General features: G+C 34.5%; 1 protein-coding gene across 4 annotated transcripts; it reads left to right on the top strand.

The window, feature by feature from the left end:
• Nucleotides 1-283: 283 nt before the first annotated feature.
• On the top strand, nt 284-19,895 carry LOC128222214 (probable nuclear hormone receptor HR3). Of its 4 annotated transcripts, none has more exons than XM_052931140.1 (11): nt 284-413; nt 1,939-1,971; nt 2,258-2,354; nt 3,465-3,595; nt 4,060-4,201; nt 6,363-6,517; nt 8,751-8,872; nt 9,318-9,450; nt 9,780-9,887; nt 12,323-12,439; nt 12,996-19,895. In XM_052931140.1, exons 1-11 carry the CDS (start codon nt 371-373, stop codon nt 13,253-13,255), a joined length of 1,341 nt encoding a protein of 446 aa, XP_052787100.1. In that variant the 5' UTR covers nt 284-370; the 3' UTR covers nt 13,256-19,895. The 4 variants fall into 4 exon arrangements, with proteins under 4 accessions (XP_052787100.1, XP_052787102.1, XP_052787103.1 ...); XM_052931143.1 differs by having other exon boundaries at nt 289-413; nt 1,936-1,971; nt 4,060-4,153; XM_052931139.1 differs by having other exon boundaries at nt 289-413; nt 1,936-1,971.
• The last annotated feature ends 1,900 nt before the right edge of the window (nt 19,896-21,795 follow it).

Here is a 21,795-nt window from a genome sequence, read left to right as displayed (position 1 = left end):
ATTTTGTTGCACTTACAGTGCGGCCCCTAGCGGCGGGTGGGAACTAGGTTAGCCGTAGTATGCACTAGTAATTTTATACGCACTAAAAATAGTTCTAAACTTGCGTGGAAAGTTTAAAGTAAAAATCCGGTTGTCATGATAAGGGCTTTATATATTTTGGTAAGATATAAACACATAAGAAGATCGTTCTTTAATGAAAGTAAATTATTCATTCTTTGATTGATTTTGGACATTACGTGTATGGATATGTTATGCTAATTAGATGATAATGCAATGACCTAGTGCGAAATCGAGTGTTATTTATGGAAAATCAGCGGATACACAGCTGTAAATTCGTGGATATTTAGGTCGTTTGGCTGAATTGGGTCAAATGGATGACAATCTCCAGCCTCCTAAGGCTGCTGTTAACAAAGGTAATACATTTACATTAAAGTATTTCCTTCTATTTCTGTGTTTATTTGAAGTTTTCGCGGCGGTTTGCAAGCTCAGTTTTCGTAAGGCGCAAAACGGCCATGTGCAAAATCAGTCTGACCAGGGTATTTAATCCGACCGTGCAACCTACTTTTCTTGTTTACGTTCTGGAACTATGTCATGCACATGGTCGATTATATTTTACATTTACTAATGCAGTTATTGTCATCTGCATGGCGATTGCTATTTGATATCAATTTCTATCTTCATTTTGAAACCCGTTAGTCGTTTGTTCGTTCCACATTGCGTTTTCATCTTGATCAATTATTGTTTGTTTTTCAAGATATTTTGACTTATTTTTTTCTAATATTTACAACTGTTTACTCAAATGCAACTTCAGCTTAATCAGTTATCGCGAATCGTTTAGTATATGCTGATGAAACGGCGGTTAAATATGCTACGTGGATGAAATGGAATTTGCTTTTCATTGGACGAGTCCATTGTGAATATTGGAGGGGCGTTCAATAAATGTTGTATAAAATAATCTCTACTTTCTGTTTCATTTTGATATTTCTGGATATCTCAAATGATATACATCACCATAAACACATAAAACTCCATGAAAATAGGTCAATGACAGAAAAGGGCTGATTGTCACATAAATGCAGTAATTAGTATTTGAGTTGCTCGAGCGCTTATGGGCGTTCGGACATATACATTTGCTTGATTAATCTCTTGGATATTTGAATTAAATGACATTTCAGGAAGAAAATTTCATGATGATATCACTAATATTGCATTAGATAAGTGTTTACAAGTGAGACCAAGTATTGTGTAATTTGTATACTAAATTTGACATTTTGCACATGACGTCGTTACGAAAATTTCATTATTGAAATGACGTGTAGCATGACTGTATCAATAATACAACTGGCTTATTACTTAAGTTGTTTTCCTTAAACAGAATTTTTTTGGACCATAAATAAGAAAAAAATTATGTACCTTTTTTGTATTTAGCACAGACTATGAATGCAGTCAAAATAAGTTGGAACAAAATCTGTGGTTGTTATGGAAATATGAGTAAACTTATGGTCATAAATTGTCAAGAAAATGATGCACCAATGACAATCCTTTATTTCAAAAGAAAGAAGTTCGTAAGAAATGAATTTTAAAATTTGTTATTATTGGCATTTTTTTTATAAATGATTTAATACTTGATTTGTAATAAAACCAAAGGCCCTAAATCACACAATGCTGCTCATTTATTAGTTAAATTTCTGAACATTCTTTTAAAAATGAATCAAACTCAGGGTTCTCAATAAGTTTTGGTTGAACCGTCTCAGATAGTAAAGTAACCGACCAGCTTCTACTTATTCTACTGAAAATCAATTTAGTTTTCCAAATTTGAAGGGGCCCTATTGCCACTTGAACCGTCCATTTTGGCCGACAGCCGGTATTTATTGAGAACACTGAAACTAAAATGAATGTCGGTTTGAAATCTACAAGTTTCGTTGTATGTTTCAGCAGCAGCCTCCTCGTCAACATACACACCAGCTAAAAGTAAATCACTGAAAATTTATTTCTAGTTCCAGTGCTTTTTAAAGAGACGCTTGCCACCTTAATTTCAGAAATTTTATAAACATACTTATTAATATGAATTGAAAATTTCAGGAGTAACTGCCTTAATTGGTACATGATTTTAATGGGTTAGAATATAATTAAAATTAAATAATTGTCTGACATTTTAAGGTTTGGATTCCTAGAATTAAGTATATTGTTAGATTGAGGTGATTCATTGTAAGAAATGTGGTCCCCTACAGCATTTAACGTGATTCTTATATTACAGCTCAGATCGAGGTGATTCCTTGTAAGATATGTGGAGACAAGTCATCAGGTGTTCACTATGGAGTCATCACATGCGAAGGATGCAAAGGATTCTTCAGGTAAGACTTAGTGATTTTATGTCAGATAGTAAGAGGTTATTCTCCAAAGAATATGATTAAAATTATTGCACAAGTATAGGGTAGATTGACAAGATTCTATGTCAGATTTTCAATGAGAGAATTGCTCCCATTTGTCCATAATCCGTGAGAGAATTTGAATTTCAGTGAGACTCTTAATATGATATGCATAACACAGTGATAAAAGTTTTCTGACCTGACATTTTGTGAGCTTTTGAGAATGCTTCTGATATTGTAGATGATTTAGGCTTATTAAATGCAGATTAAAACCTGTGTCTGCAGTGGTCAAAATTAGTACAAGCCTGCAAGCCCTGCACTGTTAAATGTCTTCCGAGCTTGCTCAAATTATGAATAGCAGGGCTTGTTAAAAAATTGATGCCACGCAATGGTATAAGAATTCAGGCTTGTTCATCCAAAAGTCTTATTTCGATGACTGTGTCTGCGTCGCATAAATGCTTAAAATTAATATGATGATATAGATGAAAATAATCAAGATGGCACAAGCGGACAATAAAAGACAGTGACACCGTAATTTAATAAACTAAAAGAGAGGCCATGCAAATCGAGCATGAGAATATCTCTCATTTATTAAGGTGTTTTTTATGTGAATAATCGTGAATGCTGGCTCGAGTTATCCCTGCGAGAACACACACATATATATATATATATATATATATATGGTGTAAAGTATAGAAGAAAACAAACAATTCCATTTAAGGCTGTTTTCAGAAAGATTCTGAAATTCATATTTTTGAGATTTTACCTGATATTTCTTATTAATTTTTCTCTGCATATATTCTATCCTAGCATTATATCTCTTGTATAATTCAGTGCACTCTTGTTGCGATTTCTTAGATGATTGTATTTCCCTCAGATGGTTCCATTGCATTTGTATTCCAATGAATGCAACATCTTCCTAACACCTTTGATTCTAGAAAAGCCTGGTTTGTGTCTTAATATCTCAACATTTTTTACTAGGGAAAACACATGATAATTTAGTCAATAAAAGAAGTGACGTCATTAAAGCTGCAGATGTTTGAACAATTGATTTTAATATACATTTTAAAATGTGTATTTATTTTGTTATTTCAGGCGTTCACAGTCTGGTCCAGTGAACTACCAATGTCCCCGCAACAAACAGTGTGTGATTGACCGAGTCAATCGTAACAGATGTCAGTATTGCAGACTGCAGAAATGTCTGGCTCTCGGCATGTCTCGGGATGGTAAGAATGGCAGTGTTGGAATAAACAGGGATTGTTCAGCTTCTTTTTCATGTTTTCAGCAGTGATTATACATGTAGCTCTATCAATGATTTCAGTGACGATAATTAGTTTAATGTCTAACAATTATATGACATAATCAATTAATGTGGATATAGGATAAGTATTATATGACTCTTAATGCTTGTAAACATAATTGTTTACAGATTGTACTGTCTAAAGCCTTGATGAATCTTTGATTCATAGGATTTAATTGCATGTGTGAGATGTCAATTTTATTTCATCAAGTAATAACCAAAATTGGTATTTTTAAGAGTGGCTCAGCCAAGATATAATCTAATCGATATATTGTTATGCCTCATATTTTTACCAAGGTATCAATGATATCCCATCAGTACAATATCTATAAACCTATTGGAAAGCATGTAATAAAAACGTAAATTTGCATTGTATAAATACTATTTCAGCGGTGAAGTTTGGCCGAATGTCGAAGAAACAGCGTGAGAAAGTGGAGGGTGAGGCCCAGCTCATCAAGGCCGGGGTCCAGCCAGGTGTTAACGGGTACGCGCACACCGAGCTCCCTTCCCCAAATAACAACTCCCATTTCACGTAAGCTTTGTAGCGGTATTTTGCGCATGTACACAACTGTATACAGAACTGTATGGTTTTCAAAATCTATGGGTGAAGAATGTATTGTACATTATGGTCAGGATTCATCATTTTTGGTGTATCTGTTTTTCAAATATTTTTATTATTATTTTCTAGGTACAATGATTTTTACCTTGGCAATAGCTTCAAAAACTAGCAATGCTCCACATGAACAGTTTAGCTCTTTGATGACGTGAAAAAAAGATAAACAAAATAACACTATCACCTGCTTTAATATGAATCTCTGACAACAAAGTAATGGGAGTTTTGTTGTGATTTATTTTTAATCGATTAACATTTTAAACAATATTACTTCACAAATAAATTTAATAAAATTAATTGAATTAAAAATTCAGACTCCTAAATTTTCATTCAGACTTCCTGTACTAATGTTTTAGGTAAAGGAGTCGGAGTGAGCCCTAAGTAACTTGAATACAAAAATATTTCACAGGCTGTCTCGTTATTCTTAAAGCTATAGCCATTTTGTGCACATTTCTGTATACAGGGTATAGCATTGATCACTGTAAGCTTGAAGCTGTGTCAGGATTTATTCCTAATGTACACTCCCATCATTCACAAGGATGCACCATACTCTTATTTACAGGATTTAAGTTTTATAGTAAATTTTGTTCATGAACACTAGGTTCAAGCTTTCACTGGTATTGCGTTTTTTAAAATATGCTTTATAAATCATGCTTTTTAAAGAAGAAGAATCCTGCTTATATATCAGGTCAATTTTATATCATCAAAGCAAACAATGAAAGTCCTCTTGAAATGATCTGAAAGGGTAGATGTAAATCTGGGAACAAGATAAGTAGTAACGCAATTAGCTGAGCAGGGCTTTAATTAAGTTTTGAAATTAGGCAGTTTTCACTTCCTGATATGGAAATTTGGAAGCATGACATATTTTTTAGCAAGTGTTGCCTTGTGTTTGTAAAGTTCCTTAAATTGGGGAATTTTATAGTGCGTTGAACAAGCTTTTCTGTCTTCTCTCTTGGGACAGTGCAATATTTGTTAACATAATGTTCTGAAATGCACAGTTGTGTTTTCTTCTAAATATGTGTAAATTGGCCTGAATTTGACATAATTGAATATATTATACTATTTATCATAAACTGATCAGAATTGTCTGATTTTCAGTTAATACTTTTGGTCATATTAGTTTCTTCCTCGGTATTTAATTGCTAACATGTCAGTGTTGTCCTAACAAAGTTGTTACGTTAGATTTACTTAATCATCCTTATTTCTTTGATGAAATAGTTCTTAGACTTTGTTCTTTTCCTCACAATTGTTGACCAAAAATCATCAGTTATATTTATTGCATTTATCACCAGTATTCTTCTGGCTTTATTGTAAACAAAGTCCTTTACATATTTTGTTTTTATATTCTGTTAGCTCAGACATGTTTTCTTTTAATCTCAATCAGGTAAATTTATCTTGTGCTTAAGCAATTATTTATGACCTTAGTTAATATTATTAATTGCCTGTGTACCTTTATTGTCAACAAATAGATATGCCTAGGCTTTGCTTTGCTTTTTAGCAATTAACTTTTCTGAAAATCACCAGTAAAAATACTAATGGGGCTTAACTGACAAGCGTTAAAGACCCTAAGCCTGATATACATGTTTGTGAATAACATAAGCTATTGAAAATAATATGCTTTTTCTTTTGGCCACAAACAAGTTGTCTGTTTGAAGCAGTAAAGTCAAGGAAGTGTGATAGCCGTAATGTTGGCAACATGGTACACTTGTTGCCATAGGCAACACACACATGTTTGCAAGGCCCATAACTCTGACTTCAATGATTGTTCATTTATGCCCTTTTTTACCTTGATATCTTCAATAACTCAAAACTGGTGCAAAATATTCAAATGAAACTTGGTACACATGACACCAGATGCATTATGCACATGTTTAGGAAGGCTCATACTTAAATAATTGTCCCATATTGTTCATTGCTTGATAAATAAAACCAGAAGACAAGCGCTTGCCATTTGTTCCTAATCATCTAATTTATTCTACTGGTACTTTTTTGAATTTATTTATTCAAATGCATTTTGGCATATGGTTAATATTTGTGTACATGTAACACATGATTATGAGACTGCTATTCTTTGCTACAGTTACAACACAGATAACTACGTGTACTCCCCGAACGGTTATGTTTACGGAGCAGGAGAGAGCACAAGTCCCGTCAGTCCACCTGCTAATGCCTACAGTCCAACAGCCACTCCCCCCACGCCAGTGGTACTGAGAACTGTTGATTTACTGGACAATGGTAAGTAAACCACTGCAGAAGTTTGTCAAGTGTATATTTGAAGGATAGTGATAGGCATATCAGTCTTACAGCTAGCACTTACAGCCTGACAGTTAACATTTCCTACTGCTAATGCATCAAGTCAGACAACTACGGTAACCCTTATCTGTACAGTTTAAACAGCCAGCCACTACTGTCTTGCAAGCTAACCCATACAGTCTGACGGCTAACCCATACAATCCTCAAGCTAGCCCCTACAATCTGACATCTTACCCCTACAATCGGACAGCTTTCCCCTACAGTATCAATGTCTGACAGCTAACCCCTACAATCTTTCTATCTGGCAGCTTACCCCTACAATCTGACAGCTATCCCCTACAGTATCAATGTCTGACAGCTAACCCCTACAATCTTTCTGTCTGGCAGCTGACCCCTACAATCTGACAGCTATCCCCTACAGTATCAATGTCTGACAGCTAATCCCTACAATCTCTCTGTCTGGCAGCTTACCCCTACAATCTGACAGCTATCCCCTACAGTATCAATGTCTGACAGCTAACCCCTACAATCTTTCTGTCTGGCAGCTGACTCCTACAATCTGACAGCTATCCCCTACAGTATCAATGTCTGACAGCTAACCCCTACAATCTTTCTGTCTGGCAGCTGACCCCTACAATCTGACAGCTATCCCCTACAGTATCAATGTCTGACAGCTAATCCCTACAATCTTTTTGTCTGGCAGCTTACCCCTACAATCTGACAGCTATCCCCTACAGTATCAATGTCTGACAGCTAACCCCTACAATCTTTCTGTCTGGCAGCTTACCCCTACAATCTGACAGCTAACCCCTACAATCTTTCTGTCTGGCAGCTTACCCCTACAATCTGACAGCTATCCCCTACAGTATCAATGTCTGACAGCTTATCCCTACAATCTTTCTGTCTGGCAGCTTATCCCTACAATCTTTCTGTCTGGCAGCTTACCCCTACAATCTGACAGCTATCCCCTACAGAATCAATGTCTGACAGCTATCCCCTACAATCTTTCTGTCTGGCAGCTTATCCCTACAATCTTTCTGTCTGACAGCTTACCCCTACAATCTGACAGCTATCCCCTACAGTATCAATGTCTGACAGCTAACCCCTACAATCTTTCTGTCTGGCAGCTTACCCCTACAATCTGACAGCTATCCCCTACAGTCTCAATGTCTGACAGCTAACCCCTACAATCTTTCTGTCTGGCAGCTTACCCCTACAATCTTTCTGTTAAATGTAGATAATATGCCGTTATTCTCGCAAGAACATATTTGATCAGATATAGTTCTATTTACCTCCTCCTTTCTTGAACTCCTGTGATAAAGAAGATGACTGTGTGTATTGTATGAATACTATTTGGAAAAGAGGGCACTGGTCATGTCCCTTTGCCCTCCGATAGCCTTAAATGAAAATGGACAGCTCGATCATAATTAGAAATATGTCAATTAAATGAGGATTATGTATGTTAAATTTTGAACAAGACCAGTTTACATTCATCAAACAAGTGTCAGACTTTAGAGAATGGACCTATTCAAAACACAGAACAAAATTATAGATTTAATACAAGTGTTTTAGCCAAAGAGTTATGTAAGGCTGCTACAACCTGTTCTTTTTTGCTAGCACCCTTCTGCCCTCATGGAGTCCAGCGTAGGCACCCTTATGCCTTCATAGTAGGCACCCTTATGCCTTCATAGTAGGCACCCTTATGCCTTCATAGTAGGCACCCTTATGCCTTCATAGTAGGCACCCTTATATAGTACCCTTATGCCTTCATAGTTGGCACCCTTATGCCTTCGTAGTAGGCACCCTTATGCCTTCATAGTAGGCACCCTTATGCCTTCATAGTAGGCACCCTTATGCCTTCATAGTAGGCACCCTTATGCCTTCATAGTAGGCACCCTTATGCCTTCATAGTAGGCACCCTTATGCCTTCATAGTATTAATTGCATAATCAGCTATGTCTTTTTGTTTTGACTGAAACATATAAAAAGATATTTGGCAGTGAAGACCTAATATTAAGTTTCAATTTATCACTATTCATAACAATTTCTGCCAAATTCATTATGTTCAGGTTCTTCATAGCCCGAAACAATGTGCCCTTTTTACCATTAGCACCCTACTCTGCAGCACCCTTCCATTTTAAACCCAGCAGCTAAAACCCTAATAGAGATTTAGATACATTAAATGATGTATGTCTAAGTTTAATTCTTTATTTCAGTGGCATTTGGGAAAGCAATTTTAGAGGCTCATCAAAGGACCAGCCCTTATAGTGTAGAAACCATCGCTCAACTGAAGGCCACCCCTGTCAGCTCTGAACTTATAACCCTCTACCAAAATATGGTGAGTACAATATAGGAACCATCGCTCAATTTAAGGCGAACCCTGTCAGCTCTTAACTAAAACCCTTGACCAAAATATGGTGGGTACAGTGTAGAAATCATTGCTGAACTGAAGGCCACCCCCGTCGGCACTGAATTTAAATCCTCTACCAAAATCTGGTTATGTATGATATAAATGTTATGAATGGCTTTCCGGGCTTGCTCAATTTCTTGATATCAAAGAGCATGGCTTGTTGAATTTGGTTTCATGTCAAGATTTAGGGTCAGCGTCGAGGCTTATCTATGAGGACGGGATAGGCTGTAAAATGCATGTTCCTTTTCAAATGCCTTAAATATTTCAAGTGTGTGGTTGTTTTTCTTTCTTGAAGCACATACTTAACAAAGTTTTGGATTCAGTAATTTTCAACATAAATAAATATGAATATTTACTTTTTATTCATTTCCAGACTCACAGACAGGTATGGGCCGAGGTTGCCGATAAACTCACATTTGCTGTACAGCAGATTATAGAGTTTGCCAAAATGGTTCCCGGTTTCATGGATCTCTCACAGGATGATCAAATTATGCTGCTAAAAGCAGGTAACCAGACATGTTAAAGGAAAACAAAATCTAACTTTTATAAAAGCCTTGAAAAAGCCAAGGTAACACAGTCCACCAGTATTACCGAATGAGTTATATAGGAGGGTGCTGTACAAGTATTACCCTAATGGAGATCAGCAAATCTACCCTGTTGCCTTCATAGAAATTCTTTTCTGTTCAGTAACATTTTTTAAGATGATTAGGTCAGAGTTCAAGTTCATGGTGACCTTTGCTAGAAAAAATGACTGGCACATTTTTGAAGAAATATAGTCTAATATATGTACCCATTACACCATGTAACACCTGATATATATTTTTTCTGTTTACAGGAAGTTTCGAGCTGGCCTTACTTCGATGTACAACGGCATATGACGGTACCACTGACAGTGTCATATTTGGGGATAGATTTGTTCCATTAAAAGCCTTCTCAAACTTAAGTAAGTAGTGATTCTAAAACTAAGTGGGTTGTATCACAGAACTGCTTTTATTCGGCCTTTTTTTGAAAACCTTCTCACAAACTCATTCTTGATCTCAAAGTGCTGAAAAAAGTACTACAGCCAGTTTAGTATGTGTAAAAAGGTATTTTGCCCTTATTAATTGAAGATTTTGCAATATCTTTCCAAAGCCATTTTATACTGACGTAAAAGCATGGCCTCTAAACGCCAGCTCCACCACTTTACGGTGGTGCAAAAAAAAGAGCTGTCGACACTTCCGTGGTGGAGCTGTGCCCTATAATTACATGAACAAACATGAGTATGATTTATATTTTATTTGATAATTTCATTAAACGGACATATTTCGAAAATTGGATAATGTGGTACTGTGTAAGAACACTTCTACTGTAGACTGGTTACTATTTCGTTTCGATATTGTGCAAACTGTGGTGCCAGGAGCTTTTCTCCCGAATCGGACTTGTGCATATTTTGAGATCTGATTGCATAGCAAGTACATTTCGGTACTTACACACCCCGTAAGAACATTCTCACGCATGCAAACATAACTGTTGTGTATAGTACCTGTGCCGGAACACAACAAAACTGATAAGCACTTCTTAAAAAGGAAAAATGCACGTATTTATAAAAGTGGTGGCGCTGTTGCCCTAATGGTGGCGCTGTTGCCCTAATGGTGGCGCTGTTGCCCTAGTGGTGGCGCTATCGAGTATGTTTTGCGCTTGAAGTAATATAAAAGTAAACGCTTTTGGAATGAATACAACAGTTGCTATGTTAACATTCATTGAACATTATGCTGGTTATGCATACTACTTGCGGAAACAAAACCAAATTTTACAATATAACTATAAGTATCTATCATGTGTGTCCGGTACAGATAGAAAAATCCGACCCAAGTGCACGCATGTAAGCCGGTAACGAGGTTTGCCGAGCAGCGTGGCCAAAGGACGGATTTTTCAATCCGGACCGGAAAAACATGATTGAATTTTTTCTTGCATATCTAAAATGATCAATTTGTGGAAGAATTGAGGTAGAAAACACACTTTTGGACATTTTACCAAAAAGCGCGTGAAACGTTGTTTACTGACGTCATAAAGCGCAGTACTTTTAAATCACTATTGATGTCAAATAGTAACTATTTAAATCGCGTTTTTACGATTATTCATTATAGATCTATTTTAATTAATTGCATACTTATATAATTGATTGCGCTTTATTGAAATGAAATAATGTAATTTTCATAAACCATACAATAAAAGAAATAAGAAGGAGCGCGTTGTTGCGCATAACTCATCTTACATGGTGGTGTAAGATACGTTTTTTCAGCATTGGTCAAATGACCGGAAACACACGTCTGGTATGCAAGAATACCTCTCTCATAACCGGACACACATGTTAGATACGTATAGTTATATTGTAAAATTAACAGCATCTAGCCATTTGTTTTCGAAATAGTTTTCAGTGAGGTTAAGGTAGTTCGCGTAGAAATTTGTTTCCGCAAGTAGTATGCATAACCAGCATAATGTTCAATGAATGATAAACATAGCAACTTTTGTATTCATTCCAAAAGCGTTTACTTTTTATATTACTTCAAGCGCAAAACATACTCGATAGCGCCACCACTAGGGCAACAGCGCCACCACTTTTATAAATACGTGCATATTTCCTTTTTAAGAAGTGCTTATCAGTTATGTTGTGTTCCGGCATAGGTACTATACATAACAGTTATGTTTGCATGCGTGAGAATGTTCTTACGGGGTGTGTAAGCACCAAAATGTACTTGCTATGCAATCAGATCTCAAAATATGCACAAGTCTGATTCGGGAGAAAAGCTCCTGACACCACAGATTGCACAATCAAAGTCCAAGTCAATTTAAAAACAGCGTCGTTATATGTATCTGTACTAATCATGTGACTTTCACATGCTAAGTATTGTGCGCTATTTTTAAACGGATTCATACATGAAGCTGAGACAGGGACAAGATATTCTTTTAATCATGTAGAATGATGTAGTATCAGTCGCATACTAGCTGGTATTGACACTACTAGGCTTGTCTTTGTGAAATAATGTATTTGCCAATCATTGGACCATCTGGTGTTGAGTCCCTTAAGAAGCATACATGTTTATCAGTAATATGATGAACCTTTTTCATGTTTGCATGTATGGCTTATAAATAGTTGTTGATTGCTTTAATATTAGTGGTTGCTCTTTCTTTATAGCAACACTTAAAATATGCAATACCAATTATGCAATACCAAATATACAATACTATTTTTATATGAAAGATATTGAAAATTTAAGTAGTTTTAAATACACAACATGATCAAATCAATAAAAAGTTGCAAAAATTAAACCCTCGTTACATTGCAAGTCTACAGTTGACAGGCATGTAAATTGATATAAACATGTTATGTACTTGCAGCCGAGGAAGAAGTATTACTGCAGAACCAGATATTTGACCTGGTGAAGACGATACAACATATTAGCCTCACAGAGGGCGAGATTGCCCTGTTCAGTGCAACACTTCTCGTACGACCAGGTAAGATGCATTTCCTGATACAAGACTTAATCCCATCATTAAACAATAAAGCAATTTTGATGAGGGTATGAGTTGTTTGTGGTGTTTGTGTATTTGTTGTATAACATTTTTTGGTCTCTGTTTTTGTGTTTGTAATGTTAATAGTGATGTTTGTGTCTCTAGCTCATTGTCATTTGGGCCTTTAGCCTTGTGCTTCTTAACAGGGTTTATGCCCACCTTTGAAGAAGAGGGGGTATATTGCTTTGCACATGTCAGTCGGTATGTCGGTCAGTCAGTCTGTCAGTAGACCGAAGCTTGTCTGAGTGATAACTTCTGGACCTATAGTTGTCAAACTTGACATGAAGGTTGGACCTGACCAGTAGATGACCCCTATTGGTTTTAGAGGTCATTAGGTCAAAGGTCTCAGTGACCTTAAATGCGAAGAGTTTGAGTGATAATTCGACAATGCCTGCACCTATGGGCATTTAACTTGACCTGGAGGTTGGCCCTGACCAATAGACAGTCAAATTAGTGTTCATTTCTTTATTGTGGCCTCATGTTCTTTTGTCTATTTCAGATCGACCTGGTTTAAAAGACTTAACAGACATACAGAAGTTGTATGAAAAAATCACCTCAGCCCTAAAACTGGAACTTGGTAAAAACAATCGTGAAGATGAGAATATGATTACCAAGCTTAACCAAATAACTTGGATTGTTCGGAACTTGAACACCCAACACATTAACGTGCTTAATAAGTTTAAACAAGCGGAGCCGGACGTGGAATTCCCTGCTCTTCATAAAGAGCTCTTCAGTGTTGAAGGGCAGGATAACTCTTGAAGTATTAAGTCAAAGAGTGACCTCCCTTTGAGTACTCTGGAAAACATTGAGAGTAACCTCCCTTGAGTACTGTATGATTGGGAAAACATGGATTGAGAAGGGTTCGATGACTAAAAAAACAAGGGTGATAAACAACCCTGAACATTGAAATTGAGAAATAGTATAAATATTGAGGGAAAATACTTGTTTTCCTTTTTATAAATGAAGGAATATGTGTAGTTTGGGTTGCATTAGAGATCCGACTGGATCCGTGGAAGGTTGTTGTTGGAATTATCAGAGTGTGAATTTTATTTAGGCCCCAAGCTTACTAAAAGGCTGCTTTTTATTTGTGAAACTCTTTATTAGGTTTAAGCGTGACATTCCTGATTAGGTTATATTGCCTTAAACAATAAGGAAATCTTTTTTCTATGGACTGTTATTAAGTGAACTACTATCAATATAACTGATAAGAAGTCAATGAAATATTACTCCCTCGATTTTTTTGAATACAGGAAACACTTCAAATGATATACCACTTTATAAAATCTTAATCTAGTTGAAACACCTGCTTTTATGATAGACTAAATGTTAACTTTAACAATCTTATGATACATAGTGGGCTGGTTCAGAACGTTGCTCATATTAAGAACAATGTTAAAGATGATCATAGTTAACTTTCAAATCTTAACTTCTCATTAAGTTTCATGGACATGTTTATGATCTACAGTAGTTCTTACACATGTTAAGACAACTGTTTCAGCTCTGTTTGTTTTATTCAAATATAGTAGCACATAAACTATTTCACATTTAAAAGATTACTGTGATTACATAGTTCTGAATGATCAGCCCAGTGACCATAAAGAAGTAACCAATAATTCATGACCCATTTTATCAATGGGATAACTGATCACCAGGAAGAAAAATGATTAACTTTTAAGTTTAATGATAACTATTGTGCACTTAATAAATTATTTGAAAGCATGTAATTATTATCGAAGAAAATCAAATAATTGCTGGATCTCTTGCCTAAAGGTGAAATGAAATGGTCTGTGACTAACATGTACTCTTTTATTATTGGGAAAACTCTTGCATACAAACAAACTATTTTTGTAAACTTAGAAAATAGAAATGTCAAGGAGTGAGAAAATAGAAATGTCAAGGAGTGAGAAAATAGAAATGTCAAGGAGTGAGAAAATAGAAATGTCAAGGAGTGTCACTTTAATAATAGGTATTTGGTGCAGGTTTTGGGTCTGTTTTTACACATTTATGATTGATTGTGATATCGAGTTCAGTTGTTATATTAGGAACATGATATTTGGTTCAGTATGGGCCCCAGGCCACAATAAATAAATTGTTTGTTTTTTTTCATTCCTGATAGACTCCCAAAAATTACATGTAACCAGATTATTTTTAGCATATTTTTTCGTTTTTCATAGTGATATTTTTTCTTCTTCTGTATTAAAAAAACAAACAAACAAAAAATACGTAAACTTTGTTGGAAGGGAAAGGTGAATTAATTTTTAATTTAAGGTCAGTGACAAGGGAATCTTGTATGTTCATTAGATAAAATTCCATAATTATTTGTGGTTTTAAATTTGGCATTAGTTTTTAAACCAGTCTTTTAATTTGTACATACATAAATATATATACATATATTTGATTAGAGAGAGAGGAAGAGAAAATTATTAATATCATGTGCTAATTATGAAATGTTTGAATTATAAACTTCATGTAAAATTTTCTGTTTTTTGTGAAGTATTTTTTAATCTTAAAAGAAACCATTTTAATCTGCCTCAAGTATACACTGTATTAATGCTTTCTTATTACAAGATAAATGATTTAACTAGACTGAGTAAAAGGATTTTCATGTATATACATAAATTTATAGAATACTACTACCTTTCTGAGTTGGTATTTATAAAACATCTAATTTCCTAACTTAAATTGATTTCTAAAGTTAAGTATTTCCCTGGTCATATGATATACATGTAAAAACTGAATCTTTGCTTAATATGACTTCGATATTTTTAGAAAATCTACCTTAATTAAGAAATTACTGAAGAAATTTTATTAATATCACCTAAAATCAAAGAAAAACATTGAACTACATAATAACTACAAATCTGTACCCTCGTCATGTATTTTGGTAGGAACTGTTTTTTTCAATGCTGTCATTTAGTCCCAGTCATATAATGCAACTAAAACCAGTCCTGTTATATAGTTATTTTAGTAGTATTTTATACATTGGTAAACTCACAAGTGTGATTTAAAATTACTACTGAAAATATCTTAGGGTATGTACAGAACATGTGGCTTGAAAAGTATTGGTAAATTTTTAGTGAAAATAATAGAAACATGTAGAAAAAGTGTATTTGAATGTGTGGAATAGAAATCTGATGTCTAGTACTAGTATATGTCAGGGAATCAATTCAGGGGATCTGCTTTTATTGTTGATTAGTTGGTTTAGATAGTAACAGGTGCTTAGTTAAGTATATTATTTACGATATAAATTCATTAACTAGTATGCACATTATCTTGTGACTTGAACAGCTTACTAACAGATACATTTTCTGAATTTGGTATTATTTGATGGTTATTGCACCCACAAGATCAGTGTCTGGAATAATACAGTAGTGCGAAGGGAGAGTTGTATGATTTCAAGCACTAGATCAGTGGGTGACGTTATTAACGGCCTTGTACTGTTGTCAAGACAATGTTTCAATAACTAGCGTACTTATAAGTGAATACTGCTGTAATTTATTTGCTCGCTAGTAATTAAACAGTAAAAGTCCTGTCTACTGGTTGTTCGGTTCAGAAATGAGAACAAAACACAAATTTACACAACTTTTGGCAATTTTGTTCGACTATCATTGTGTACAGTAGTGGTTGTTTTTTCTGTATACACATGAAGCCAGCAGGTGCCATAGGAATGCTTTTCGCATTTTTTGGAGTTATAATGTTAACATATTCATTGTTCATGTCTTAGAATAAAAAAATGGTATAAAACTATATTTTACATGACAACCCACACACTCTTTGAAGCTGGATTATAAAGCATGTATATCGGACTTGTTACTATCAAATCTAACTGTTTGTATCTATAAAATATTGGCGTGAGATGCTTTTATGAATGTTTATCTGCAATGGCGTAAGTCTGATATAAAGGTTGTTAGGTCATTTAAAAAAACATGTAATTTTGTTCTTTACATTAGTATTTTGTTTTAACTTGAAATTCTTAATCCAGATAAAATTTTAAAACTGAAATAATTTTGTAAGTTCAGGGGCTGTATTCATGAATTAAGTGGAAAATTAACTGATTGTACAAGAAAATATTAATTAAACGCCCTAAATGAAATTTAAATGCAAGTATTTGATGAAAGAATTGAAGGGGTTTTAAAAAATAAATTGCCAAAATTAGGAAAATTACACTAGTTCCTTTTTACACTAAGATAAAGAATACAGCCCCTGGCCTCTAGCTCAGGTTTAAGGGTTTTCATTGATCCCAATTTGAACGCCTGCAAGTGTAAGATAGAAAAAGCAGGCGCAATGCTTTTCTGACTTGTAATAACAAAAGGTAACAGTACTTTTCATAACTATGAACATAATCAGAGACTGCTTTTTTCAATTTCCCTCTAAATTGTAGCTAGGTTTCATATATGTAGGATTTTAATCAGAGAATTAAAAAAAATATGACAAAACTTAAAATGTCAATATTATTTTGTTAGTTAGTCCTTGTATTGTATGTTATATGGAAGCTAAGAAATAGTGTATTTTTAATGGTCTCTACATTTTGTTTAACTGTTTAAGTAGCTTTTTCATATTAGAATGTTTCATGTATTCATAACAAGGTTAAGGTCATGTCTCATAAATAAGTCCTTATTTAAAGGCATGATTTGTATTTTGTTGGGACTGGTACCGTGTGAAATATACTGCAGCAACACGTTAATGCATCTTAAATGTTTACCGGTGAGGAACAAGTTTTGTTGACCAGTGTTCTGCAGTGTTTTTACTTAAGATTGTGGTTGTAAAACACTACTTGTACATGTATGTATAGCTGCCTTGATCTGTATAACACTACTAGTATATATGTGGGCAACTTTTTAGCTGAAAAACACTATTATATATATATGTGGACTGCTTTTGAACGGAAAAAACCCTACATGTATATATACATGTGGACTATTTTCTTACTGGAAAACACTTCTTGTCTACATGGACTACTTTTTAATTGAAAAGCACTACTTGTATACATACATGTGGACTACTTTTTAATTGAAAAGCACTACTTGTATACATACATGTGGACTACTTTTTAATTGAAAAGCACTACTTGTATACATACATGTGGACTACTTTTTAATTGAAAAGCACTACTTGTATACATACATGTGAACTCCTTTTTAATTGAAAAACACTACTTGTATATATACATGATGAGTACTTTCGTACTGAAAAAACACTGCTTGTATACATACATTTGTACTATTCATGAGCTGAAAAACGCTACTTAATATGTGTACATATGGACTTGGTCTGACTATTTCTGAGCTCAAAAAGACTATTTGTATTATGTACACTACTTTAAAGCAGAAATACAATGTATCAAACAATGCATAATATTTTAACTGGAAAAAACCATAACCAGTATGTGTTTATGTGCACTTCTTATGAGCAGAAACTCTACTTTTACCTGTACATGAATACTACTGTGACATCAAGTATTATTATGTGTAAAATTTCAACTATCTAACATGTTCAAAGTTTTGAATATAAGCTATACATCACTCACATTTGTATTCTCTTGAGAACTGATTTAATATGTAAGATTTTCATATGACTGAAACAGCTGTTCATAGGAAGCTGCACTCTGATATACTTCGTATACTACCGTCTTGTGCATGTCTACTCGTCTTGTGCATGTCTACTCGTCTTGTGCATGTCTACTCGTCTTGTGCATGTCTACTCGTCTTGTGCATGTCTACTCGTCTTGTGCATGTCTACTCGTCTTGTGCATGTCTACTCGTCTTGTGCATGTCTACTCGTACATGTAGCTTACAAGTAGTGTTTCACAACCTCAATCATGTTACTTTAAACTTCCTCTCACATTTATGATTGTCATACAGTCTATATCACAATATTAGAGTTAAGAACCTTGTTTTATTTTTATCACGAATATATCTTGTAAAATTGTACATTTTTATAAGTTTCCGACTATTTTTATTTTAATAAACATGCAATGAGGGCAAATGTTAAATATATATTCAGTAATAAATTGCAAATGGCAACAGACATACAAATATTTAAAGCAATAAAAATATGGCCCATTAAAATGGATAGACACATATCTCTGTAATTCTAAGTTGGATATGAGCCTTTGGTATGTTTTACATGGCTAGGTATTTCAACTGCTCCAACATAAATCATTTGTAAACAGATTTTCTTGACCTGACTCAGATTTGAACTGGTGTGTGGTTTGCAATATTTCTGTCATTGATTACAATATAAACAAGTGAATATTGCCTGTCATTGATTACAATATAAACAAGTGATTATTGCCTGTCATTGATTTCAATTCAAAAAAGTGATTATTGTCTGTCATTGATTACAATATGAACAAGTGATTATTGCCTGTCATTGATTACAATATGAACAAGTGATTATTGGCTGTCATTGATAACAATATAAACAAGTGATTATTGGCTGTCATTGATTGCAATATAGACAAGTGATTATTGCCTGTCATTGATTACAATATGAACAAGTGATTATTGGCTGTCATTGATTGCAATATAGACAAGTGATTATTGCCTGTCATTGATTACAATATGAACAAGTGATTATTGGCTGTCATTGATAACAATATAAACAAGTGATTATTGCCTGTCATTGATTACAATATGAACAAGTGATTATTGGCTGTCATTGATAACAATATAAACAAGTGATTATTGGCTGTCATTGATTGCAATATAGACAAGTGATTATTGCCTGTCATTGATTACAATATGAACAAGTGATTATTGGCTGTCATTGATAACAATATAAACAAGTGATTATTGGCTGTCATTGATTGCAATACAAAAAGGGATTATTGCCTGTCATTGATTACAATACAAACAAGTGATTATTGCCTGTCATTGATTACAATACAAACACGTGATTATTGCCTGTCATTGATTACAATACAAACACGTGATTATTGCCTGTCATTGATTACAATATACACAAGTGATTATTGCCTGTCATTGATTACAATACAAACACGTGATTATTGCCTGTCATTAATTACAATACAAAAAAATGATTGTTGCCTGTCATTGATTACAATACAAAAAAGGATTATTGCCTGTCATTAATTACAATACAAAAAAATGATTGTTGCCTGTCATTGATTACAATACAAACAAGTGATTATTGCCTGTCATTGATTACAATATACACAAGTGATTATTTCCTGTCATTGATTACAATATAAACAAGTGATGACTGCCCGTCATTGATTACAATACAATGAAGTGTTGGATATTGATAGTGATTATTTTTAACTTGTATATGATCATGTTGAACATTGTATATATGATAACATTTGTACTTACTTTGTTGAATATATGTGCATAATTGATACCATGCATGTACGATAATAAACACAAATATAACTGTACTCTTTTGTTTGTTTATACACTAGGATATGCTGAAAGCTGTTGACAGTTGGCTGAAGTCTCTGTCAGACCTTGAATATCAAACCGAGAATGTCAAATCGAAACTGTCAGACCGAGACTGCCAAACCGAGATTGCCAAACTGAGACTGTCAAACTCAGACCACTGTTCTGATTCATCGGATGTATTTATAGAACCGAAAACATGTTTGAAGGGATATATTGGAGATAGATATAATAGCATCCAGTAGTATAGAATAATGTGAGACATTTATGAAAAATAACAATTTAAGGACATACAAGAACATTTTTAATGAACAACCTTCACCTGAACCGTTCCATATCGCCCATATTTTTCATCATATTGAAGATATATATTGGTATCACGAACATTTATTGAAACAAGTCATTAACGAGCATGCCCCTGTAAAACAGAACCCTAAAAAGGAATCCACTATCTTTCATGAACTAGATACCGTGTACTTATTTACAAGACCCGTCTAGCAAGAAACACCTATAACAGAAATCAGAACATGGCATACTGGTTAAGCTACACAAAATTCAGAAATCTTACACCAAGGTCAAAAGAGAATCTATAATTGTTTATAAAGAACGGTGACATAGTGGAGGGCCCTAATCTAAAAACAGGCCGACAATTTTACCCTTTTTGTCACAAAAACCTATAAATAAATATGACAACCCAATGATACTCAAAGACAACGTAATAATTTCGGTTTTTGATCAAAACCTGGTGGCAAATAAAATGAATTCATTTTATATCAAACTAGTGGAAAATATTGGAATATCTGGAACTCGGCTTAAAGATAAGCACCCTAGTATTGACAAAATACCAAAATTGCAAAATGTCATCTAATTTTCATTTTACCCCGGTCGCCGATAAATATTGGAAAATATATTGATACTAGTATGTAAAATCCAGAAAAAGCAACTGGGATAGATCTGATACCCCCAAATTCATCATACAGTAGCTGGTAGATATACTTAAATAGTTCCCATCCGAAACAATGAAACCATAAGCCAAGGATCATTTCCAAATAGTCTAAAACTAGCACTAGTTACCCCATATATTTAAGAAAGATGACCCAAAGTAAAGAACAATACATCAGTGAGTATTTTACTATTAATGTCCAAATTATATGTACGTGTCATTAGCGAGAAACTGAAAAGTCAGTTTGATAAAATGTTTCATCCTTTCCTGGCATTTTTTGGAACAACATATGGATGTCAAAGTATCCTGTTAAGTGGGTGGAAGACTAGAAAAACCATTGATGAGAACAAATATATAGTTGCAGTTCTAATAGACCTCTCAAAGACATAAGACTATCTGCCCCGTGATCCCATCTAAGACAAGTTTCATGCATATGGTCTCTCAGCCCTAGCATGTCAACTAATGCATAATTCTCTAACGAGCATAAAACAACGGGTCAAACTTGGTCAAATTGCCAGTAAGTGGGAGTCCATCCTGAAATGCGCGCCACAAGGATCACTAAATGCCTTTGGTGCATGCCGGGTCCGGCCGGTGTGCATGGTCAAAATTACTGGCGAAGATCTGTGAGTCGGTAAATAAACAGTATTCTTGCAGAGCTATCAAAAAAAATGCGAACACGCTACTAGTTTGTGCTTGATGAGCGATTGCACCTTGGAGATAACTTTCTTCTGAACATGCATGCGGCATATACAGTTGTTTTATCGAAAAAATCTTGTAGATCTGAGCTCGTTTCCATACATATGTCTCAATTCGAAATCTGCTAACCTTCCTAACTACTTGCGTTGCGAATGATAAAGAGTGTATGAAATTTAAAAATATTTAATGTGTAAAAATTAACGACCAAAAGTGGATTATATGTTTATTATGTGTATCATAGAATACTAAAACACATTTTT

Source organism: Mya arenaria, chromosome 16, assembly GCF_026914265.1.
Source record: "Mya arenaria isolate MELC-2E11 chromosome 16, ASM2691426v1".
NCBI lineage: Eukaryota > Metazoa > Mollusca > Bivalvia > Myida > Myidae > Mya > Mya arenaria.
Note: the sequence above shows the minus strand (reverse complement) of the source record. Positions and strands in the feature narration are given on the sequence as shown.